The sequence below is a fragment of the Macaca mulatta genome, chromosome X (genome assembly GCF_049350105.2).
Source record: "Macaca mulatta isolate MMU2019108-1 chromosome X, T2T-MMU8v2.0, whole genome shotgun sequence".
Lineage (NCBI taxonomy): Eukaryota > Metazoa > Chordata > Mammalia > Primates > Cercopithecidae > Macaca > Macaca mulatta.
In genome coordinates, this window is record NC_133426.1 from 155,230,772 (window position 1) to 155,257,776 (window position 27,005).

Sequence of the window (27,005 nt, forward strand, 5' to 3'; positions counted from 1 at the left end):
ACATTTATGAAACAAAAGATGGAGAAGATGACACATATTACAACTGGCAAATTTGTGCAACACAGTGGAAGTGGGCCAAGGGGTCTGCATTGACTTCTATTTCAGGGAATCAGACCACTTGAATGCTTGTTCATCTTTGATTTGTTGTTTTGAGATATTGTAAATCTATATTTCTAGACACTGACTGAAATTGACCAAGAGGAAAACATAAATTCTTGTTGACTTAATTTGCTATTGAAAATGTAGTCAATAATCATGAAAAGTAAATAGCTGCACAGTGCAATATTAGTTGTCTAAGAAAAGATTAAAATTCAAGTAATCTTCATTGATTAGTCTAAGACAGTAACTAAAATGAAAATCCATGACCCAATTACCATGTTAAGCAGCTAGCATAAGGTTTCACTTGTTCTGTTTTATTTGAAGTCTCAGACTATTTGATGGTGCCCATTTAATGGGCAGATAAATCAGTTTGAAAGCACGGGAGTACTTTTAAAATTGCAGATGTCTAATGTGAATATGACGAAATAATATTTTTAAATGGAGTTTTGTAAAGTGGAGTACATCAGTACTTCAGTATAACAATTTAAGGTCAGAGGCTCATTATGCTTGGTGTTGGAGTAGAACATTCTGTATATACAATTTGCATTGTATGTCACAAAACTATTTAGTGCATTATTTATTTCTAAGTAATGCATAAGCATAATATTTCTTAAGAAAATATTCTTCCACTGATTGTTTATTGTGCCATTTATTGCATGATTGTGCAGTTAAGTCCTAGGGCAAAATAAGTAGGAACCATCCTGGAAAATGATGGGATTAAAGTCTTCATTGTATTTTCCATAAAAATCTAATTAACAGTAATCTTGAAAAGTTGAAAATATCCTACTGTAGCACACTCCATTAGACATTTACATTTGTCATGGAGTTCTGCTGCAAAGACATGAATTTATTCTTGGATACATATGTATACATATATCTATATTTATATAGAGAGATATCTGTATTTATATAGATATCTATATCCATGTCTATATGCATTTTTATATATACTCTTCACCATAGTTAGAGGGATAGCAATTAAAATATGACTTCAGCTGACAGTACTAGCATCATGGGGAAAATCAGAATAAAGAAAGAGAAGACTTTATGACACCCTACACTTTTTGTTTTCCACAGAAATAATTCATCCAGGAGAGCAAATAGAAGAAAGGAAGAGAAACTATTTCCTCCTCCACTTTCCCCACTGCCAGAGGACCCTCCACGCCGCAGAAATGTCAGTGGCAATAATGGTCCCTTTAGTCAAGACAAAAGCATCTCTGTGACTGGACAAATCACATCTACCAAACCTAAGAGAACTGAAGGCAAATTCTGTGCTACTTTCAAAGGGATATCGGTAAATGTAAGCATCTTGGAAGAAATACTGTAATTGTCGGATAGAAACAAGTTAACTCAGCTCATCTAACTTGATCATTTGGGGATGTTGCAGGAGGAAGGGAGGAAGATGCAGAGAAAAAGTATGAGAGGCCTGTGTATACAAACACACAAACTCTCCATTATTTCTCTTTGTATAGTGCCTAGTATATTGTCACAAATAATTAGGTATTATAAATGCTACAGATGTTATTATGACACTGATAATGCTTAAAAGAATCTGCAAAGTCATTTCCACAAGGGCTAAAATCTACTGGGTAAACATGATAAATATATTAATATTTGCTCCTAGAAATATATCATCCTTCTTAGGGAAATCATTAGGCTTCTCTGATAGCAGTGAGCAACCAGTGCCTCTTCTTGGGCCATTCTTTCTTTCTATTAATGATTTGAAATCTGGAAGACTTTGTGGTATAATTTTTGCCTTACCCTGTGAGTTAAGACACTTAACTCTCAACTTGCATAGTGCTAGCACTGCAACAAATTTGCTCTATGACTCTGGGCCAATCAGGAAACATCTCTGAGATAATAACATGAGTGGATTTGACTAGATGATCTATAAAGCTTCTTCTAGCTCCAAAAACGTTTGCAATTTTGTGCTCGCAGAGTCTTCTCTATTCCATTTAGGCATGAAGTCCTGTTTATTGACTCAATGGGTGAGTAAGTACGGAGAGATGACATTTCTATATAACTTACATGATCATGGCTGAATTCAGCCATTTCCAGTCAGATGTGCCAGGACTGACATAAATGCCACGTGTGGTGGATATAATGTTTCAGGGTTCTTGCCACACATCTTGGCCATAGAGACAAACGACACTGTCTTGGGCTGGCCTAACTGTTTGGTCTAGGCCAATCTGACTGTGGCAGTGGAGACATGGAGCTGGCTTACAAGTTTTTTATGGCTCTGTTTCCTTTAAAATGTTTAGTTTGTAAAAAATATTTGTTTTCTTCGTATCCATCATAGCAATTTGCAGATGCATAGGTTCTCAGCACATTTATATCAGTGAGATCTAGGTGGTAATAATTATTTCATATTCAGAAGGTCCAGGATCAACTGTAAAAGATCCACATAAATATAAGAAATACATTTCACATTTGGCTTTTGTCTTTAAAGTGACCCGGTTGACTATGGGAAACATCTGTGCATACGTGCATGCATGCACTCAGCAAACGCTGAGGGCACTGGGCTGTGGGGTGGAGGGACAGTATCATAAATCAGAGATGGCTCCAGTGTTCAAAGAGCTCTCAGTCTAAAGTGAGCAATGAGACATGGGCTCAAAGGACTAGAATGTAAAATAGCTGGTGATTGGTGTCTTAGGGCAGGGATAGAGACAGGTCTCTGAATGGTCCAAGGACGATTAAAGCACTTCTGGCTGTAGGCATAAGGCAGTTTTCCTGGTGGAGGAGGCATTTCCTGAGTTGGTCCTTAATAGATGAGTAGGGTTTAAAAATGAAGGGAAGTGGATGAAGAAAATGTGGTCTATCCACAAAAATGGAAAAGGAAGGAAATCCTGTCATATGCTACAACATGGATGAACCTTGAAGACATTATGCTAAGTGAAATAAGCCAGACACCAAAGGCCAAGACCATATGATTCCATTGACACGAGTTCTGCAGAGTAGTTAAATTCATAGAGACAGAAAGTAGAATGGGGGTTGCAAGGGTCTAAGGCAAAGGTTAAATGAGGAGATACTGTTTAATGGGTACAGAGTTTCAGTTTTGCAAGATGGAAAGAGTTCTGGAGATTGGTTGCACAACAGTGTGAATATACTTAACATGACTGAACTGTACACTTAAGAATGGTTAAGATGATAAATTTTATTATATGTGTATTTTACCACAATTTTAAAATTTTCAAAATGCAATGAAAATAGTAAGTTGAATAAATTATCACAAGGTGGTAAAAAAAAAAAAAAGAGAGAAATGAATGGAAGGCTTTTTGAAATCCAAAACTTCACATGTATCAAATCAGGAAAGTGAAAAAAGCAAGGGCATGTTCAGTTCGGTTGAAACTAAGGTTCATGGAAGGGAACAGTCGCAGATTGGACAGAAAGCTGCAGCCAAATCAGGTAGGGCCTTGAGTGCCAGCAAAGGAGCTTCAGCCTTGAGTTTGTATTTGAGTGCAGGGCAGGGAGATGCTAGAAAATTTGTTCAGGAAGCTCAAGCTAGCAGACAGCAGAATGAGGGTGGAGGCAGAAGCTAGCTCAAGGGCTGGGAGTCCAGCCAGGAGACTCTTTGTTAGTCTCAGTGAGAAGCCGTGAGGGCCTGCATTTTGAGGCTTTGAGGGAGAAAGGGACAAATTCGAGAGATATTGGGGAGATACAATTAATAGGAGTAATTAACTACAATTAACTGTTAATTAAAGATGAAATAGAGCAGTGGTTTTCAAAAAGAGTTTTAGGAGCATTATCATTGTTCAAAATGGAATAATTTATGGAACTTCAATATATAAAGCTGATTAAAGCAGAGCAGCTCAGATGCAAGGAAAGGTGGGGAGTCTCTACCTTGCCAGTTTCAGTGTCCCTAGCCCAGATACTACTGCAGTTCCCTGTGTAATTGTGCCAAACTCAGTTTGGAAACTCTATTGACATCGAGAAATTCAGCTTTGATGACAGGGAAGACCATCCTGCCATTAACAGAAACAGAAAACTGGTTTGATTAGTGATTTGGTTTGCCAAAAATTTGAGGTGCTAATGGCCATGTTGGTGGAATTGTCCTAAGATGATCACTGTAGGCTGGAGCTTTGGAGATTGGGTAAGATTGAGGTTTCCATTTGGGTGTTACCTACTTATTGTTGAATCTGTGCCAATAACACACAAGATTGACAGATCATATCAAGAAAGAAGAGATCTGCAGAGTGAACTTTGGGGAACACCAACCTTAGAGAGATACCAATTCAGAAGAGCAGAAGGAAGAGGAGGCACCGTGGGAAGTATGGTCAGAGAGAGAACAGTCAGGAGAGTCCTACAGTTGCTGGGGGCGGGAGGGCAGAGTCGGCCACTTGAACACAGCAGGTGGTCTTGTGCTACTACACTGTCACATAATTACAAATCTTACCACCTCCTTTCTCCATCCTCTCTATAGCAATGACAGTTCAAAGCAAAGCCCTTGTAAGTATTTTACCCATTTGATTTTGGACCTGGTAGAAATGAGGCTTCACCATCCCAAGATTTCAAAACAAAATAGAGACACACTCACATTTCACTTAGCTAGAAACCAATCAAGCGCCTCACATGAACAAAAGGGCTGATTCAACCTCAGTTTAGCCAGGGCAGGGATGATTAGAGTATAATTTCCTGGTATTTTGCTGGACTGTATCTGGTATTTTGCAGAGTGACCTGAGGACGTTACTTACCCTAGAGAAAGCTTCTGGGTTGGTTCCCTTATCAAAAATACCCACATCGGGGTCAAGGGATTTATTTAATATCTCTATCTCTCCCTCTCTTTGTCCATGCATCTCTTCCTTTCTCCCTCCCTCCTCCTCTCTCCTCTCTATATTCTTCCTTCCCTTCTCCCTCACATTTACCACTGGATTTAGACCTTTGCCGTGGCTGTCTTAATGGGATGGTGGAGCTATGTAATCGCAGCACCCGATTATCTTGATGTTTGGTGTCATCATAGAATAAAAGCTGGTGATTCATGGTGTTCATAAAATATCCAGGGTCACCTATTTATCCGAGCTGTGTGCATTGGTTTCTTTGTCTTTGTCTTTTTCTTTTTCTTTTTTCTTTTTTTTTTTTTTTTTACCTTCTTTCTTAACGTGCTTGACATTCAAAGCATTTATGACAAGATGTTTTAAAAAGCTGGACCTAATGGAAACTATTTGTACTCCTTTTTCCCAGGAGGGAGACACTCCAAAAAAGGCATCCTCTGCCACCGTCACTGTCACCAATACTGCTATTGCCACTGCTACTGTCACTGCTACTGCCATTGTCACCACCACTGTCACAGCTACTGCCACCGCCACGGCCACCACCACAACTACTACCACTACCATTTCCACCATCACCTCTACCATCACTACTGGCCTCATGGATAGCAGTCACCTGGAGATGACATCCTGGGCAGCTCTGCCCCTTCTATCCAGCAGCAGCACTAATGTCCGGAGACCCAAGCTCACTTTTGATGACTCGTATGTTGTTCCAGATTATCATGGACAGTTTGGAGTAGTGAATGGGGGATGGGGGTAGCATGGCTTTTCTAGTGCTATGCATGTGTCACCCCAAATAAGACCTCAGCATCAAATCCTATACCCTTAAAAGTACACCCCACCCGCTGCATACACACTCACCACTCTGTCCCCACCAAGAAATGTTTTTGTCCCATTTTAATTATGCAGCATTGTTACTGTTCCAAAGGCAGGTGCAAAGGCAGGTTGTTTTGTCCTTTCCTATCCATGTCCTCACATATAACCAACACACAGATTTATAGCCAGGTTTTGTTTGATCTGTTTGGACAACTGTAATGGTTGGGGTTGGAGGATGTGGTTATTTATCCTAATGGGCCATTATGTACTTCAGATTTCATTTACAGTATTATTTCAAGGTTGGTTATGATATGAATGACAGCATTAGTCTGCCTTTTTCAAGGCATTATATGGGAATAAATTTATAGCAGAAAAGGTTTGATGATTCAGTCTTTTAATGAAAAGATGAAGCATTGGTTTCTGAAAGAGCTTGTTTTGTTTATTTAGGGTTCACAATGCTGATTATTACATGCAAGAAGCTAAGAAGCTGAAGCACAAAGCTGATGCACTGGTAGGTTCCCTTTTTCTCATTGCTTTGTTCCCATTAAGGATTTATGTTTCAAAAGCAAACAAAGAAAGCACGTTTCCAAACAAATTTTCAGTAGCACAGCCCACACCTGCCTGTCAACACATTGCTGCCCTGACACGGGGAGATTTGAGCTGGTAAATTACTTAGCTCTGTAATTCCCAAAGTTCTCAGGGCTTGGTTATCATGTCATTTGTTTTCCCACCATTCTTCCCCTTGCCCCAACTTCAGAAGCTCAATGGCATATACCATAGTCATTATCTTTCAAGTGAATTTGAAATGACTTATGAAACTTCCCTGGAAATGATGCGCTTTTTGGGTCCAGTAAGCCAGAAGTCATGTGAGAATGTGAGAGTTGTTTAGAGCTGTCTAAATGGCCTCAAAAATTGGCTTTGGGAAAACTAGGCCTGAGGAAAAACTCAGCTCCTTGCTGCATTTGATGACATGTTTTCAGAGTGAGCCCCTCAATTAGGCTGGGGTCCCAAGCAGAGAAAAGAAATGCTGTCATCTGGATTTCTCAAGATATTTTACCCAGCTGCCTCCAAATGTTTTAGCCACCTAGATCAGTGATAAGCTCAACATTTTGAGTTGTTTGATTTGGTTGAGGCTCCTAACAGTGGGTCTCAACCACACATCACATGGGAAGCTTTAGAATAACTCTGATGCCTACCCCATATCCCGGACCAATGAAATAAGAATTTCTGGGACTGGGACCCAGGAATGAGTATTAAAGCTCCCCAGGAGATTCCCAAGTGCAGATATTTGAGAACCACTGTCCTAGGGAAGGCCCTAAATTCAGGCTTCTCACTTTGACTAAACCCCATTGGGTTAAAAAATAGCATCCTCAAACATTGCATTGTGTCCCGCTAGGACTTAGTTGTCCCAGTAGTGTTTTATATTGGGAATCCTGTGATGAAATACCATGACTAGTATGTGGCCAACATCAACTGTCCATGGTCCTTACATCTGCCTTTTCCCTACTTTCTGTCATTTCCCTGCTGTGGTACAAATTGCTTAGTGTCTGCAGGTAACCTTTCTGTGGTGTAAATTGTTCCTTAGAAACAATTTTCCCTGCTCCTGCAGACAAAAATGACAAGGCAGGCTGGGTGCTAACTCCATTGGAGATGCCAGGACAAACTGTACCTGTGACCATTGTATAGGTGATGAGAGATTTGAAAGGCACTGGATGGCAATGCTGCTGCCTCAAAGACCAAAGGTTTTCTCTAAATGTCCTCAACTCTATGGCACTACAGAGCACTCAAGTGCTCCTAGGGTTTGCCATCTGTCGAAATTGGGGTTAGGGAGCATACACATGTTCCTTTGACAAGCTGTTACATGAGCTGATGAAGACTGGGATGTACACAGGAGACCATGTAAATGAAATGTTTGAGGAACTGAGAAAAATCAGTGCTGCAGACATATACACATATAATTATGAACTAATAACACTCTACATTCCAAGGCTGTGTTTATATATATGTCTTTCAAGGGATCACATTTGGCGTAATCCATTTAGAATGTGCATTCCCAATTGGGGAGACACTGCCCCTATGGGGGCAAAAATTGGTTTTGGAGATGGGGTGAAAAAGTTTTAGTTATTGCAATGGGGTGTGACCCTCCAAGGGGCCACAGGGCATAAAGAGAGAATAAGTATATTTTTTGTATTAAAATTTCATTGGGGGTACATGAAAAAATACAGTGATCCCTCTGTATCTATAGAGGATTGGTTCCAGGACCCCCTCGGACACCAAAATCTTCAGATGCTCAAGTCTCTGATATAAAATGGCAATTTGCATATAATCCGTTCACGTCCTCTAATATACAGTAAATCATCTCTAGATTACTTATAGTATCTAATACAATGCAATACTATGTTAAGAGTTGTTATAATGAGTTATTTAGGGAATGATGACAAGAAAAAGTCTGTATATGTTCAGTGCAAATGGAGCCATTCATTTTTTTCGGAATATTTTTGATTTAAGATTGGTTAAATCCATGGATGCAGAACCCACAGATAAAGAGGGCTGATGGTATCTTAAAAATTTCTTGGTGGTAGGGGGGTGATATTGAAAAAAAAGGTTGAGGAACACTTAGAGGAATGATATTTTTGCTAGCCTTATGTGTATATTAGCCTGGGAAGCACCCTTATAGTTTAAGCCACTCATTTTATGGATGGGGAAACAGTCCCAGGGGTGGGGCATAACTTGGCTATTAATTGGCACTATGGTCATGTAATTTTCTGTCTGGACATCAGCTACTCCTAGGGAGGAAGGGCTTTAGGCTAGGTGATCTTCACAGATCTCTCCAGCTATTGGGTTATGAATGAAAAGTCACTTTCAGAAATCAGGATCTAAGAACAATTTCCAAATGGGAGAGCCAGTGGAGCCAGATGACCTAAGGAAATTATCTTGTAAGGCAAAAGAGAAAGGACCTGGTTTGCATATATGTATACAAGTTTTCACGAAATCAGCTTGAATTTTATTGAAACCGGTATTTCTCCACAGTAACTTACAGAAAGAAAACCACAGAATTCCTGCAGCTCATAAAAGCTGAAGAACATTTATTGTAAAAAGTCATTTACAATAAGAGATTCTGCAGGACTTGTAGCTAATCATTTTATGGTTGTACTTAATCCTTTACTAGAGACAGCTACTCTGCCATTTTGAAAATTGAAACTTTCACAGTTGCAGAGAAAATATTTTGATAAAAGGTATACAAGAAAATTAAAATAGCTAAATCTGCATTATATTCCTTCTTTTACATAAAATACCATATTAGTGGAATTCTTACATCCTGCTATCAAAAATTGAAAATGTTAAATCCTGTTATAAAATACTCACTATAAAAGTGTCATATATAATATTCATTACACATAAAAAAGAAATCAGTATGTCTAAGTCAGTTTAATCATGACCATTATCAGGGCTAAAACCTTTGCAATAAAATTTTACTAAACTAAAATATTTAGTAGTACTATATTTTTTGGCTTTTTGACACACTATTTCAAACTATCATTTACAATGAAAGTGATGTGATTATTGTCAACAGTCATACTACAGCTTCCCATTTTTCATGACAATAGCATCAATTTGTTATTCTTCTCCTGAGAGTGAAGTTGATGTGCTCACAAAGAGTTCTAAAGCAAAAATGTATGTGTTCATTGTCCATGAGACTTATAAAAAGCAGCCCTTAGTTGCAAGTACTGTCTATAGGACACTACAATGACTGGATAGTTTAGTAAATTTCATGAATAGAAACTAGTTGAGGCAATGATTTGGATCAGGTCCAGCAAAAAGATAACAATAACAGCAACAACAATGCCAGAAACTACATATGACACCCTGCCTGCATTTTTCTCTTCTCAGCTAGCCTTGGTGTCATGACGATAGAACCTTAAGCTGGTAACTTCATTGTTAAGACCAATTCATACATTGTCTTCTGTATCAGGGTTTCTTAGCCTGGGCACTGCTGACATTTTGGGCCAGCTCATTCTCTATTGTGGGAGCTGTTTTGGGCATTGCAGAAGTTTATAAGCATTCCTGGTCCCTATTCACCAGATGCCCCCTCTCCCCAGGGGTGACAACTGAAAGTGTCTCCAGACATTGCCAAATGTTCCTTGTGGGAAGGGGGCAAAACTACCCCCGTTTCAAACCACTCTTTTATATGAAGGAGAAAACAGAGAGAGTATCATCTTGACGAGTCATCTTCCTGTTTCAGTTCGAGAAATTTGGCAAAGCTGTGAATTATGCTGATGCCGCCCTGTCCTTCACTGAATGTGGCAATGCCATGGAACGCGACCCTCTGGAAGCAAAGTCCCCGTACACCATGTACTCTGAGACTGTGGAGCTCCTCAGGTGAATGGCCTTTCTGCAATCATCTTCCTACACTCATTTCAGCTAGAATTAGAAGCTATGTTTTTAAAAATTTATCATTTCCACTTATTAATAATTTGTCCAAGCCATCCTCTTAGAAGTCATCATAATTAGTTCTTGCTATTTTATTAATATCATGGAAAATTTATAATTGATGGACACTGATTTTATAAATTATCTCCTCCAGAAGTTATAATGTGAGTGTTATAATTTTCAATATTCGTAACATTAAAATGGAAATGTAGTGGGTAGAAATAAGTATAATCATTTTACCATTTAGCATTGACTTGTCTTTTCAAAGGTGCAGTTTTATAATTCAAAAAAATGGTGCTCTCAGGATTTCTATTACAAACCATGTTTTCTAAGAATTTTTATCTTGGTTATTAAAAAGGGAGGGGCCCTGTTCCAACTTGGAGTTGGTATTTAAGGCTGCAGGTGTGGAGTAGACTTTCTATGCGTCTGGAATTAGGGAAATAGATGAGGTGGTAGTAGGGGCTGGCAGTACAGATGAGAGGATGAGAATAGGAGAGGGGATATTAACTGCACACATTATTGGTTTCATTTATATTTTATTTTATTTTATTTTATTTATTTATTTTTTTTTTTTTTGAGAGGGAGTCTGGCTCTGTCGCCCAGGCTGGAGTGCAGTGGCCGGATCTCAGCTCACTGCAAGCTCCACCTCCCGGGTTTATGCCATTCTCCTGCCTCAGCCTCCCGAGTAGCTGGGACTACAGGCGCCCGCCACCTCGCCAGGCTAGTTTTTTTGTATTTTTTAGTAGAGATGGGGTTTCACCGTGTTAGCCAGGATGGTCTTGATCTCCTGACCTCGTGATCCGCCCGTCTCGGCCTCCCAAAGTGCTGGGATTACAGGCTTGAGCCACTGCGCCCGGCCCATTTATATTTTAAATGAAATTTTCTGGCTGTTGGTCTTGGTGGTGTAGAAATTCTGGGTTATCAAAAAATTCATAGAAGAAGAGGAAGAAGAGGTAGAAGAAGAAATAATCCATTCTGGTGTTATCCAGTGATTTGCAGATATTTGTACAATAATTTAATCCACCCCTGAATAGTGAATAAGCACCATCGTTCACTAGATGGACTAAATAATCACTTTTGATTGATTAAGTAAGCAGTTTTTTACCTGAAAAGTCCTTATGTCCAGTTCCATCTGGCTTGATTAATCAATCATGCCAGGACTGGTTTATACTATCTTGCTTGTATCTGCATTAACTGTTACAAATCTGAGGATATTTGTACCTAAATCTTCACACAAACATTGGACAGATTTAGTGTGCATATTTTCCCAGTGACACATTCCAAAAGATAAAAAGAACTTTTTTTTTTTTTTAAATAAAAGCAACTCTGCTGACATAGAATCAGAAGTTTAGTTAGAGCCACAAAAGTAGGGTGATTATAAGGGCAGCTCTAGCCTTGCCTGCTGAGCCAATCAGCCTTCTTTCTCTTTGCACTGCTCTGAAATGTAGGCACCGAGAAAAGTGTCAAGTACTTCTCCTTGACTTACTTTATATACTGTGAAAGGCACCACCACCATTCTGTAGCTTTCAAGAAGAAATTGATTGCTCAGTGTCTAGTCAAAACTACCTGTGATTTTCAAAGATACACAAGATGAACATACTGGCAAAAATTATAAGGATTCAAAACTGAAGGGAAACATTAGTGAACAAACACAGGGACAATTCATGCTCTCTATTCATTCAAAAATGCAAATTTAAAAAGTCACTTTTTAAATTAACAAGAAAACGTAACAATGTTAATATCTAGCATTAAAAACTACAGCAAAAGAAGGCCTAGCAGTGAACGAGACCTGTCCTATGCAGCTGATGGGAATGGAAACTGATTATTGTAAATTGAGGGCAATTTGGCATTGTGTAGGAAAAGCCATACAAATGAGTATTCATATCTTTTGATCCAGTACTTTAACTGTGGAAATCTGAGTTTTCTCTCCTGAAGAAAACAATTGTAAAGACTAGAACAAGTGATCGGTATGATGTTCAATTTGACATTATATATAATAGCACACAATTGGAAGCACACCAAATAATAATAGAAAAGTAATTACATAGTAGACACTCAACATAATACTTTGCAGCGATTGAAATACAACAATGACAGAGACTATGAAGCCACACAAAATATATTTATAATATGATGTTAAAATAAAATCAAGCTGCAGAATAACATGCACACTACAATTATGATCATGAAAAGTTTGTATATGCATCTGAACCAAACTGGAAAGGAAATGAAATCATAGCTGTAATAAGTGAGTGAGATTATGGGTGTTTTCCCTCTCTGCATATTCTTCTTTCTTATTTTCTTTTAAGAAAACACATGCTGTCTTAAAAATATGAAAGTAAAATACAAATTTCATTTTGTGGTAAAAGTGCGATGTGAATCATTAAGTAATTTTCTTTTAATTATTTGAAAAAAGTTATTTAGGGAAAAAGCATGATTTATGTTTTATTATATGCTATTTTACTTCCCATAGAAGTTTATTTCAATGAAACCTGAAAGTCAGTGGAGAATTTACAAGCATTCACTTTAAAGTCAATGCTTTTAAACTTTATTTTGAGGTAATTGTAGATGCACATGCAGTTGTAAGAACTAATACAGAGAGTTCCTGTGTACCCTTCACCTAGTCTGCCCCAATGGGAACATCTTGCTTAACTATATTACAGTATCACAGCCTGAATGTTGACATTGATACGCTCCAAAGACTTCATTCAGATTCAACTAGTTTTGTTTTGTTTTGTTTCCAACTTCACCATTTTTGCATGTACCCGTTTATGTCTTCTCTATTTTTTACTTTTTTTTATAGTTTCTGTAAATTACATGTGTGTATAATATTTTTTAATGAGAGGAATTTCAGTTGGGAATAAAATGAGTTAAAGCAACTAGGTCTTCTGGTCCATTTAAGCAATTGAAACTCCACTATCAAGTCACTTCAAATCTGGTTGCAATTAGAGGGTGAGTGTAATATGAACATAGTTTTTAGTACTGCAATATTATGTTGAAGAAATTTTTATTACTCTCTCCCCGACAGTATGCTGGCTACAGAGAGAGAGCCCCATTTTCTTCATTCAAGTAATTATAGTTGCTCTGAGCTCTGGGAATCTGCAATAGAAATGTATTTGTGAAAACAAGTGGGGCATCACAATGACTTGACATTTCAGTGATCCAACTGTCAAAGAAAGCTAGATTTATTACATAATAAAAAATTCCTTTGCTTAATATTGCAACAAAAGAAGGGGCCCACATTAAATGTACAAGTGCCTTTCCTGGAAAATGTTCACTCAACACAACTAGAGCAATAACCAGGAGAGCAAGGCGGCTAGAATGCTGCGGAGGCCAAGTCTCAGGGGCTGAGCCTAGGCTCCCCAGTGTTCTGTGGGCGAAGGCTGCTGAAAGTGAGGAGTCAGGCATGCCAGCTCAGTGGTCCTGCAGGCTTTCCATAGCCTTCTTATAAATGAGAATTTTCAACTTCCTTCTGCCACACAGAACTCCATTACTTATTCTACCACAAATACCTGTGAAATTGCATTAAAGCTCAGACAATGATTTTATGCAATGAATCGATTTTCAAGAGTCTAAATGCCCTGAATGGAATGTACTTGACTAGAAGAAAAAAAAAAAGGGAACTACTCAACCTTTTATCACCCCAGTGCAGAACAGTAACAATTAAGGAGAATAGAAAGACAAAATATACAAGCATCATAAATTAAGGGTGCTTAGACCTTAAAATGCTGTGAAATCGACCTTCATTTAAAAACAAAAACAAAAAAAACACTTTCAATAGGAATATATTCAAAACCTGAGCCATTAGAAAAGACCTTTTAACTGTGTGATTGATTGCTCATGTCAGACATAGTTGTATGTTATTTACCTAATCTGTCATAAACTGAACTGAAACTGACATTCTTGTCCACCTCTCATTGAAAACCAATCATGTCGTTTAGCTACAGTGTGCCTAGAAACAGTATTTTACCAGCATTTAGACACACACATGCACACACACACACACACACACACACACACACTCACAGTAATTCCATAGCATTGTCCTAAGGCTCATGATTTCACTGCCTTCTTCAGAGTTGAACTCTGTATTTCACATGAGTCCTCTTATGACGCTTTGATCCCGATTTTGTGTGTGTTTTCGGGGAAGCATGCTTTTGCCCACATGCACCAGTCAGTCCTCCTGCCCAGAGCAAATGTGGGAATAACTCATACAGGCAATCAGACTACCAATGATTTTGGGCATTTCTGAAGGGTAATACAGATTCCACTTTAGCTTTTTCTTTCTCTTCAAAGGTATGCAATGAGGCTGAAGAACTTTGCAAGTCCCTTGGCTTCGGATGGGGACAAAAAGCTAGCAGTACTATGGTGAGTCCCATGGAGGCCACAAGAAAATTGCTGAAATGTCATAGAAGGATTTGAAAACTCTAGATCAACTTAAGCTGCTTACCCCAGATCATTACTCTTGTTTTCCATTAAACTATTAAAGGATAACTAATGGATTTCTTCAGTCGCTGACTAAACATTTACTCTCCTAATTTATACCCTTATCAAAATGGAATTTTAACGCTTGCCCCTTCCTTCTTTAGAATTTCTTTATTTACTTATGTTTCTCAATCTAACCATAGGAGAGTAACTGCAAATTGTGAATCAGCATTCTTCTTAACAGTTTATAAGTTTCACTAAGCACTGACATTAACAGAAGCCTTTCCTTATCACCACAGCTACCGATGTTTATCACTCCTCTATTTGAGAATGTTTAAGCTGAAGAAGGACCATGCTATGAAGTACTCCAGATCACTGATGGAATATTTTAAGGTAATCCTTATTTTGTATAATTTATAGGTACATGATGATAAAATCACTAATAAGACATGACATGCATGTTATTGAATGTCAAATGCTGCCAAAGGCTTAACCTCTCTCCTCCCTGCTGGCCATGGCCGTCCTATCCCTCCTTAAGGGCTCAGCAAGGAGTTTATGTCTGATTTGATTCCAGGGAGAGAAGGCACGATAGTGCAATCCCCTGACTTTTTTCCAGACTCACAAATGACCCTTGACAACCTCCTGGTTGCAGTGAGGAGTATGTCACCTTTTTGCTGCTCTGTGAGGTGGGCACAACTTGTGGCTATAGGTATGGCCAGTCTTTTGTTAAATGATAGGTCAGCCCAGGAATCTCTCAGAAGTGAGAGAAGTCACTGTGGCCACCCTGGCTCTATGTGCACATCCACACCCCTGGAAAACCTTTGGCCATGAGGAGTCTTGGAGTTCAGTAGCTGTAATTAAAAACAACTGATTGCTTTGGCTATCAAAACAAACAAACAAGGCCATATTGTTGGGAACTGGGGCTTTTAACTTGCAAGCACAAAAAAGGCAATCTCAAAATGCAAAGCCAAAATTTGAGAATGAGCCCAGGTAAAAATTGCAAACAGCAGCTTCATACTAGGCCTGATCACTATATTCTCCAACACCAGTCATGATTTAGAGTTGGGGAGACTCAATGCTCCTTCTGTTGGGCAGGTCTAAAAAGAAAAGGACATGATTTTTTTCTTTTTTTGTCAAGTGCCTGAGACTTCTTGGCTAAATCATACCAAAGTAGTTGTTTGAAATGAGCAAAATTATGGCCTTACATGAAACATACAGTGAGTGGAAGTGCACAGCTTTATGAAGACACTGTGGCACAGTTGGGAAAAGGAGCAAGTTCCCCAGCTATTATGTGGTGTGGCCATAATGCCATAAGGCTAGTATTCATGTGGGTAAAAGGGAGTCACGTACAACAGGCCCTCTTCTCTTCATATGTCTACACTCTTAACTTCTGCTTTAGAAAGTTCTTTCTTGAACTTCAGTGGGCATCAGAATCCCCCAGAGGACTTTTGAAACAAGAGTGTTCTGCCCCAGTCCCCAGATGTCTGATTCTGTAGGTCTGAGGCATGGCCCAAGAATTTGTATTGCTAATCAGTTCCCTGGTGATGCTGCTGCTGCTGTTCTTGTGATCACACTTTGAGACCCACTGATGTAATATTTGCCCTCTTTGGCCTGCCCTATATAGTTTACAGGGTATTGCAAAACTCCAAACAAATATTAAATAATTCATTCATCTAGGAGTGTGTTGAGCTTTCTTGAGATTAAAAACTGGAGTCTGCGGAATGCACCTTAGGTGTGGGTCTACAAAGTTCCAGAGAAGTGTTCCACTCTCATTGGACTCCCGAAAATGCTGACTCTTTCCCTGACCCTCCTTTTGTAAAGGGGGCTGGGCTGGCAGCAAAGAGGCAGAAGATGAGCATCACTGGGGATATAACTTCCGAGAGCAGGTCTGAGTCAGGCACAGTGCCACAAGAGTTGTGGCCATCTGTGCTGCTTGACCTTCCACCTGGCTAGGCCATTACAATGAGCCTGATACTTGTCCTGTAGTGGTAATGCTGAATGTCAGTTTTCCCTCTGATCCACAAGTGTGTGGTCTTGAAAATACAAGGAAGCCCATCCTTTAAACCAGCCCAGTTCCATCATAGGAACAAAGGCATGTTTAGTATTCGATTGCAATGCAGCCCTGGACCAGTCACTTTGTTAAATAGGGAAGCTCTTTAGCCATGAGGGTTTCCATGTAAATATAGCAAATCAAGGTGATTCCTGAAAACAAACAAACAAATGAAAATACTGCTTGGCTTTGACACATTCGTGGATTATTAGAAATGACAGCTCACTCTGCATCCCAGGGAAAAAGTTTCCAACTGGAGCTAAAGGTGAAAAGCTTACTTGTACTCTGAAGAGCTTGTTTTGCAGAATAAATTTCAGATGAGGATAATTAAACCACTTCTTGGAGAACCGAGTCTGATTTCACTGGGCCTTTTAGTGTATAAGATCTTTCATCAAGTGACTTTCATGGTCCTGATTGGAGCCCACTAATTATCCTAACCAGCTATTTTCATCGAGTGTGCGTCGTGGTGTGCTGACGTGCACATACATCCCAGCTCTGCATCCCGAAATGCTGCAATCAATATTAATGTACTCTAAATCACACTTCCATCTGTTTCTGAATTAATAAAACACAAAATAGATGTCCTTATTTCCCTTTCTCTCTCTCTCTCTTTTAGCAAAATGCTTCAAAAGTCGCACAGATCCCATCTCCATGGGTTGGCAATGGAAAGTAAGTATTTTGTGAAAATTGCTTTTTCATGAAGATGAGTGATTCAACAGACCCCAAATATTTTGCAGTGACAAGTCAGGAGTGAAGGTCAATTCTAGAACTACAGTCATTTTTGTGCATACAAAATTCTAGCCAGGCTTTGGCTAATGGCAAGACAGAAAAGTTTAAAAAGATGTGGTTCAGAGTTATTTAACTATTTGATCTTTAAGCCAAATTATAGCCATAAAAGTATCTGCTAATAAGATGGCAAGCACCATGCCATTTTAGGGAGGCAGGATAAAGTTAACTCCACTGTAGTGATTTTTCAATGATTCATTCAATAATGAAAGACCAATGAAATATTCATTGATATATGGTAAGTGCTGTTTAATAAAACCAAAGGCATAATAGTGCTGAAAATGTGAAGCCACTTGGTCAGCCAATTATCCAAGCCTTCATGATAATTTTTATATTAATACTAAAATGCCCTAATCTAAGATAGAAAAGCATCCACTATAATGCTGATCAGAGACTCAGGGAACTCACCTGTGCCTGAGGCCTTATTTAGAGTTCTATCTGCTTGGGACAGCTCAGTCTTAGCAGCAGTGGAGTAGGGGCCCAAAAACCGTTGACCTGGTGCTGAAGCTGCCCTTGGCTTACAGGGTAAGCTAAGAGGGCCCCTTCCTCTCTCTGGGCTTGTTCTTTATCGCTAAAATGAAGGGGTTGGACCCAATGTCCTCGAAGGCCCACTGAAGAGATGTCTCTTATAGAGAGTGAGTTTGAATCCCAGTTCTGTGTCAGACGTGAAGTTAGCTAAACTTGCCTGAGCATCAGTTTCTCCTCTGATTCCCAAACACCCCTCACCAGCCCAAGCCCACACCCCTCAGTGATGGGAAGAGAAACTAGATGACTGTGGACATAGACCATTTTATAACTCCAAGCTGCTTTTTCAGTTTTTCATCATTTCAAAATTCCTGCATCTCTGATCAAAATAATTTCTTCAAGAATAAAACAGTCTCTACTGCCACTTTATAAATATCTAGAAAACACACTCCAAAAGCAATGTGACAATGAACTCTATTTTGAAATCATAAAAACATTCAGTGCAAGGGAACAGATCCATTGAAAACTACACATTAACTCAATTACTGCATTGAAAGGAAGCACTGTTTAAAATGTTGAATTGGGTCTTACTCTTATATTGACGAACAAAAGGGAAAGAGTGCTTGTCTCTTAAGAGAAAAAATAAGTTCAGAAAATAAAAATAACCAGAGAAAGGCCCAGAGAAAACTGTTTTCTCTGAGCACAGAGTAAAGTAAGGGCAAGGGCAGGTAAGCAGCTATTAAAGGATCACTGGGAAAAAAATGCATTTTTTTTGTTTGTTTTTGTTGTTGTTGTTGTTCTTGTTGTTGTTTTAATTCTGAAATGAAAGAACTCAAACACAACCTAAGCTTGTGAAGTTGCATGAAAAGCCTCCTGAAATGATTTTTAAGCAGATTTTGCATGAAGAAAGCACATTCCCTTTGGTAGGTCACAGAGCTTTTGAGTGAGGCAACTCAAAACAGTCACTCAGGGGTTATGTCTCATTCATTCAGCAAATGCTTTGCATGCATCTGCAGCACGATGGGCGGGGGATAGAAAGCTGAATTTGATATGGTCCCTGCACTCCAGAAGCACACAGTCCAGTGGAAGGAGGTGACAGGTATGAACAAGGTGCTATGGAAGCCTAGGAGAAGGAGCTTAGGGCTCCCTGCATAACCAGGAAGGGCTTCTTGTCTGCAAGCAAGATTATGGCTTGTTTCCCTGTGAATGAGGGTGGTGTCCCCCATGGAGGACTCTCACAGCACCTTCCAGGAGCAGCACCCTCTGACTTCAAACCCTCCTAGGCTGGCTAGCAATTGGGGAAGTCAGTTGCCCAGAAGTGGTTAAGGGCTCTGCAGGAAATTATATGGAGAGATGAGCAGAGGGTTGAGAACAGACATTCAGGAACTGCTTCCATGGAAGCTGGGGAAAAGAAGTGCAAAGAAGCAATTGGAAGAAGAAGCAGAAAAATCTGCTGAGTTTACAGCAGGGGCCAGGAAACTTTTTATTTAAAGCATCAGACACTATATATTTTGGGCTTTGTGTCAAGAGGTGAAACCAAGGCTACTGTGAAGAAAAATATGAGAGAACACAAATTTTCACAAAATTGTTACTGATAAGATTCAAAATATAATACCAATTATGTATAATTTTTGAAATACAAGTCTATTGGTAAGAAGAACGAAGAATATAAAATTTTTTCATAACATTTTGCTTAATTGGTGTTCAAAGTTAGTGTCCCCTCTCAACAAATTGATTGCAAATGTTCATCTTTTGCAAACTATTCGGATCTCACAGGCTGTACAGAAACACAAGATGGGCCAGATTTGCTGACTCTTGATACAGGGTTCTGGAATCCACATTGTGCAGAGTCTAAAAAGGCTAAGCAACAATTTCGAATGTCACAGAGAGATATTAAAAAGAAAGAAGCCGGGCAAACATGGATGGCAGTACTTTGAAGTGACCTGGTGGAATGGAAAGAGAATGAAAAGAATGGGCTTTGGAGGAAAATGGACCTGCTATTAGATCCTGGCTTTTCAGCTCTTTAGGCTCTGTGGCCCTCAGGACGGAGCTGAACTTCTCTGAGGCCAGAAACAGCGGCAGCAGAACTTTCCCTGCAGAGTTATGGTGAGGCTTAGACAGAATATTGGTGAAGCCCTGAACTATGCTTGGCACACAGAGACTGTGCAACAAATGATGGCTGCTGCAGCTACTGTTGCCATGATTATTGTTGTAATTGTTACCTATTTAAGTTAGAAGGGATAATGATCCCACCTCTAGAATTCCCACATCACTTGGTTAGCACCACAGTTTTGGCACTTACCCTAGATTTCCAGAAAAGAATGTATTTTGCTCCTCTATTAGACTCTTTGCTCTTTTGCAATAAGTAGCCATCCACCCTATCATTCCCCAAGTATTTATTGAGTTCCTACCTTGTGTGAGACACTCTGCCAAGCCTCTTGTAGATATACTCCCTATCCTCATGCTATATATGCTTTTCTCCTTCTACCTTCCGGAGCACTTTATATGTAGTAGATACTAAATAAAGAATAGAAGCAAGTCATTCATTTATTCAACTGGTGTTCATTGAGAACATATATGCCAGACACTGTTCTAGATACTGAAGTATGGCACAGAGTGAGATACACAAAACAAAACAAAACAAAACAAAACAAAACTGCCCTCATCAAGGTCACATTCTGTTAAAGGAAAAAGATAACAACAAACATGTGGCATACTAGGTGATGGGAAGTGTCATGGAGAAAACTGAAACAAGGAAGGCAGGCAAAAAGGGCTGCTGAGGATAGGGGAGGGAGCAGTGGTACCATGCTGAATCTTGAGTAGGGACGTTAGAGAAGGATGATGGTAGAGCAAGCCATAACAATACTGGAGGAATTTCTTCCAAGCAGAGGGATGGCAGCTGCCTCTGAAGCAGGAGGGAGCATGCCTGACAAGTTCAAGGAACAGCAGGGCTGGGTATGGCTTATAGGTGAGAGGATGGTGGGTTGGACCAGGGTGGTAGTGGCAGAAGTGGTGGGAAGCATGTGCTTCTGTGCACATGCTCACTTGCATGTGTCATGGAAATATGTAGAAAAGGGTGAGATCTGCAAGTAGATAGACACAAAGAACAGGAAGGGAAACCCTACGCAGTGATGAAAACTAAGTCAGAGTTGGAGAGCATACTGAAGTGAGTGGGCCCTGCATCAGCCCTCTTGTAGCCACAGCCACAACTTCTTAGGCAGCTTTTCATTTAATGAGCACAATGTAGTGTGCAGACATGCTCATCAGAATATGTCAGACCTTAGAGCCTAGTGTAAAAACAGTAACAATTGAAAACAGACACTTATCCTAGCTCTTCTTGCCTCCACCACTGAGTATTTAAAATAAATAAATTAGAGAATAGTAGGGGGAAAAGTCCCCAATAACCTTTCAGTGTGATAAAGTAAAAAGGGCTTTTCAAGATGTATGTGATAAAGAGAGATGATTTGGTTTCTCTTGTGACTCTTGGACATGATTGGAGATCATTGCCTTTTCTTGCAGTCAAGAAAAGTAAGGCCGAGCAAGGAGAAGGGATATGCTCAGGGGCACACAGCAATTTTATGGCAGGGCCAGGGCTAGACTCCAGATCTCCTTGGATTCCAGTACCTCTTTCCCTGAACCATGTGGTCTCTTTCCCTTTTTTTTTTTTTTTTTTTTTTTTTGGAGATGGAGTGTCACTCTGTCACCCAGGCTGCAGTGCAGTGTCTCGGCTGCAACCTCTGCCTCCTCAGATCAAGCGATTCCCCTGCTTCAGCCTCCCAAGTAGCTCGGACTACAGGCGTGTGCCACCAAACCCAGCTAATTTTTGTATTTTTAGTAGAGACAGGGTTTCACCATGTTGGCTAGGCTGGTTTTCGAACTCCTGACCTCAGGTGATCCACCCCACTTGGCCTCCCAAAGTACTGGGATTACAGGCATGAGCCACTGTGCCTGGCTTTTTTTTTTTTTTTTTTTTTTTTTTTTTTTTTTTTTTGACACAGCCTTGCTCTGACTCCCAGGCTGGATCACAGTTGTGCGATCTTGGCTCACTGTAGCCTCAATCTCCTGGGCTCAAGCGATCCTCTTGCTTCAGCCTCCCGAGTAGCTGCAACTAGAGGCACACGCCACATGTCTTTCTAACTTCCTTCAACATTTGTGGCACATGACAGCTTTGTCATTTTCTTTAAGAATTACAAATGAGAAAGTATTTCTTTCTTGCCATGAATTGACATTTAAGAGTTAATGACTACCACTGGGGAAAAACACTAGGAAATAGCTTTTGCAACCTACCACAACAAAGAAACCCAGCTTTCACTGCCTTTTTGTCATTTCACTGTCTTCTGTGCCTAGACCCCTTAGCTTGGACATCTCCTCATCCCACTTCTACCTTAAGAATAAATCTTTCTGTCAAGAAGTAATGAAGTAGCTCAGAAATTATAAACATAGCAGGAACACTCTTGAACCCACTCACACCAGACAAGCACAGAGCAAGTGTGAGGACGAATTTGCTCCCTCAGACCAGACCAGAACATACCAGAAAATAGACTCTGTTTGCAGAAATGGTCCAACTCTCTCCTATAGCTGTAGGCACAGCCTGTGAGTCTCAAGAGCATTGCAGTTGTAATTGTTCCCAGATCTAGTCAGCAGCATTTCAGCATTTTGGTACGCTGTGATTGCTGTTTCCCCAAATCATCTGTATGTGCTGCCCATCAGGGTGCACACCTGTTCTGGGAGCCACCCTGGAAAACTAGAGTTGCCAACAATACCAACTGGTAAGGGGGTGGGGGTGGGGCAGGAGACAGAGTTACTTGATTGTGTGATAAGGTGTGTTCAGAGGAATAAGGAAGAGATTCTTTCAAACATGCAGATTCATGGAGTCCTGAAGACATCTTCCCTCCATTTCTTTTACTCACTCATTATGTTCTGTCCTGATAAATTGATGCGTTTGCCTGGGCAGATGTTCAAAGTGTGACTGGAGGGGGATAGAGAAGCAGAGGGGCACACAGACCTTGCTCCTGCACACAAGAAGCCACCCATGCTTTAGTGACTGTTCCTGGGCAAGCTTTCAGGTTCCTTAGGTAGCCAGATCTAACCCTGGGCCCTGGAGGAAAAACGACCCCTATGCTGTATGCAGCCAGCAGGTGACTCCTTGTTGCAAGTATTAAAGAATGTAATGAAAATGTGTGTCTAAACACTAGTACTCTCTGAAGTGGAAACTCTGAAGACTTCTTTTTATAAATCAGCATGCAGGTAAATAGTCAGCAATTAACAGCCCATCTCTGTAGCATGTCTTAAAGAATCCTAAAGAGAGAGAATACTACTTTTCCCAGCTTCCCAAATACTGCTCCTTGGGGGGCTGTAAGAATTGCACTTTGCTTATTGTGGTACCTGTATTTGGAGCAAACTGACATTGTGGTTTCCACGAAACACTTTGATAATAGACCAATATTGGACATCAAGTGTTTTCTAACTGCTGATAGCCATTCCAGCAGCAGGTAGAGAAATCATCATAGCTCTGAGCTGTTTCTTTCTCTGAAACATCACAACACTTGTTATATGTATTCAAAGGAAGAGCTATATTTATGGGTAGAATTAATGCTGGAGAAATATCCACTCAGTCCTCTCTGGTATTTGAAGACAAAAGCAGTGGTGTGCATGGAGTCCTCGGTGGTTGTCAAAGGCAGTGGAGACTTTGGTGTTTAATGTTAGAAAGGAAGAAGAGTGGGCCTCATTCTATAGCCTGGCACTGTAGCTCTGGGTGGCTTGGTCAGATGAGGCAGGTATGGGGTGGTAATAATCTCTGTATCCACTAGAGCCTCTGGAAAAAGCTATTGTGTTGACAAAAGCTATTGCATTGACAAAAGCTATAGATGTACTGTGAGAAGAGTCAGTGGGATGTAAGAACAAGCTCCACTCTGATGGGGCTTCACATATGTACACTATGCTAAACTTCACTCCGGCAAATGACATTCTGATGAGATCCCAGCGTGATGGGGGAGGCCTAGAACCCCACTGTCACTCTTTCCTACCAGCCTAACAAGGCCTGTCTCTTTCCATTCCCCAGGAACACTCCATCCCCAGTGTCTCTCAACAACGTCTCCCCCATCAACGCAATGGGGAACTGTAACAACGGCCCAGTCACCATTCCCCAGCGCATTCACCACATGGCTGCCAGCCACGTCAACATCACTAGCAATGTGTTACGGGGCTATGAACACTGGGATATGGCCGACAAACTGACAAGAGAAAACAAAGGTATGCTCATCTGTTCTACCTGTATAGCTCACAGACCACGATGGAGTTAACTTCACTTTAAAGGACTTGAGTTGCACTTGGTGGCCTTATATCTTTCTGTATCTCTGATTTCCAGGACTTAGATAAGGGAAGACAGAGTTTGCTCAGGGCTGACACAGTGACCTGTTATTCCTGAAAGAGTGAAAAAGCCCTGAAATTTTGTCCTCCTTTAAATCTTAAACTAATTTGAACTGTGATGTGTTTTGAATTTCACTCACTGACAAGGATCAACACAGAGAAACAGAGGCAAAGACAAAAATAATGATTTACAAATTAATTATGATCCTGTTGGCTCCTGTTATTATTATTATTATTATTACTATTATTATTTTGAGAGGTGAGGTTGAACTAAGGCCTTCAACCTTCATTATAATTACTAGCTCCAGTTGAGTACACAATAACGCAGCTTGCATTTGGAAGCAAGGGCCAAAGTTCAGCTAGTACTTTTCACACACTGATGACTGGGATGAAGAATCAGGGTGCTGTTCATGATGACACTTGAACTTTGTTACAAAACAAATGCAAAGAGGACCCTGCTTTACCAGAGTGAATCCGTGGTCTTTGGTGACTCATGCTGACATCTGTGACCTTAGCTGTCATTGAGGATCACAACAAAGCCTCACTATCCTAATGAAGGTGGGAAGTAAAATCAAACTGCACATTTGTCCCAGCTGTTCATTTGACTTGGCTGATTCTGGCCCCGCAATCACAGACTGCTCCGCACCAGTCAAGGTGGGGACAAATGTGGGCTACCCATTATTATTGTATCGCTGAGCATGGGGAAACTATCTCATTGGAATAGGAAGGATGCAGATTTTGCAACCCAATCATTTAAGTTTGAATCCTACCTGGGTCATGCATTACCTGGGCAACCTAGGCAAGTTAATTAAATCTGTGAGCTACTTCCTAGCTTCCATCTCTATAATGGACATAACAGTGATGATGATGGTGAAACTTTCCAGAGGGATGATAGAGATGGGTTGAATTAAATAATAGGTGTAAAGCACCTAGTATAAAATTCTGAGTCCAAGGTAGAAATTCTACAAAGATTTATTATCTTTCCTTACTACGTAATATTATGTATCTATATAACTCAAAGATTTTGTGGCTCACAAAGCACATTCCGTAGTTTGAGACCTCACCCCTCAATGCATCTATAAGCTTACACTGACTCCTGGGAGTATCTGCATGTATTGGTTCCACAGGTTTGTGCAGCAATTTCTATATGCCAGGAACTGCACTATTGCTTTATCATTTGTTGTCTCATTTGTCCTTATTTCATACATGAGGAAACTGAAGCTCTATGAGATTAAGAAACTCACCCATGTTATCACAGCTCTTGCTCGTTAGAAGCAGGAATCTAGAAGTATCTGATTCCAGATTCTCATCTCTTAATAGGCTACACTGCACATCTAGAGAACAAAATTAATGACAGGTCCTCAGAGACCTTTGGTGAAATCCCAAACCAGTTATCTGAGCAATGGATAATTATTAAATTGTCTACTTTTCTACACCTCTGGAAATTCAGAGACAACTGGCCTATACAACCAGAGTCATCCAGGGGTTCTAGAATTACAAGTGAAGATGGACACATCTTAAGATTTGTCTAGCATGTCTGCCTCCACTATTTCTCTCTTATTTTGTTTCAGTAACTGGAGGGCAGTTCAATATTTATGGATTTCCTTTATCATTGCATCCATTTTCAAAATCTGGTTATTTCCCTCTAAATTAACTTCAGAACTTTCCAGGAGCAATGTGGTGGCTGTGCTGAGGTTAGAGTGAACTGGTGTTAATCTTGTCATTAGCACAGTGTGTCAAAGAGTTTCTAAATTCTCTGTGTCGTTTTGAATGAAAACAACCCTGTCATTCTTGCATTTGGTTATGAGAGAGCAGAGAGAAAATATGTCCTGTTAATGTTGTCATTGGGGTTTTCAGTGGACGGGGGAGAGGACTAGTGTGAAATCTTCTGCTCAAAGCCTTGAGTTTCATACCTTGTCATTTCTGATCTACTTAGCTCTGGGAATTCTATTCACATCTACCTTGTCTGTATAGAAGTGAGATAACTGCGGAGCTTCCCTTTTGGTTGCAGCTCTGCATCGCACTGGAGACAACCATGTATTTGCACGTGTTTTACCCAGTGGAGATGGGTGAAGTTGGTTCTCCCAGTGAAAGGTCTCCACTCCTGCCTCATACTGCCCACCATGCAGCTGCAGATGACTTATTGTAGAAGGTTCTGGTGCTGAAATGAGCCAATGGCACTTATGCTGCCCCCTGGCCTTTGGTCTAGAAGCTTACCTGCCCAGCTGCTTATACTGTTCATTTGGAGCAGTTATTAAAATGGTGTCTAATTAAGAAAGCCAGAGAGCTTTGTACAGAATACCGAGGGAACATCCTGGCTCATATGAGGCTCACATTCATTCAACAATGACTAGGTCCTTAAATATTTTCCTTAATACTGTATTACATAGGAAAATATTTTAGATGCCAGAAATAATTTACTCTTTTATCAGAAGAAATTATTTTTATTGCATAGTACAGGTTAAAAAGTATCATATAATCAAATGAGGTTGACACCTAGAGAAGGATCCCATATGTTATATATAACATAAAGAATAAATGCATTGTTTGATGAAATTCCATCTCCTGAGTAATCAAGCACATGTAACCCATGCATGGAAATCACTTTCCAAGAAGGCAGGAGAGCATCCCATGTTAGGGCAGTCTCCAGTCCCATCCTCACACCCCACCCCCTGACACAGATTCCTTGCTGCCAGCCAGCACATAGATGAGGCTGCTTCCTTTGCCAGAGAGCTCTCTCATAACCAAGTGCCAGGCAAATGAATTCATACATGAAAAGGGAACACCTAGCAAGTTTT

The 27,005-nt window shown here is 40.1% G+C and overlaps 1 protein-coding gene across 2 annotated transcripts in view; it reads left to right on the plus strand.

The window, feature by feature from the left end:
- The window catches only part of AFF2 (ALF transcription elongation factor 2), a 498,887-nt gene that overhangs the window by 466,628 nt on the left and 5,254 nt on the right, over positions 1-27,005 (plus strand). For both annotated transcript variants that reach the window (XM_002806427.4, XM_077988255.1), the window contains 8 exons: positions 1,177-1,399; positions 5,278-5,567; positions 6,129-6,192; positions 9,925-10,061; positions 14,409-14,480; positions 14,837-14,930; positions 17,204-17,256; positions 23,900-24,090. In XM_002806427.4, coding sequence (XP_002806473.2) covers positions 1,177-1,399; positions 5,278-5,567; positions 6,129-6,192; positions 9,925-10,061; positions 14,409-14,480; positions 14,837-14,930; positions 17,204-17,256; positions 23,900-24,090 — 1,124 coding nt within the window. The remainder of the gene's footprint in view (positions 1-1,176; positions 1,400-5,277; positions 5,568-6,128; positions 6,193-9,924; positions 10,062-14,408; positions 14,481-14,836; positions 14,931-17,203; positions 17,257-23,899; positions 24,091-27,005) is intronic.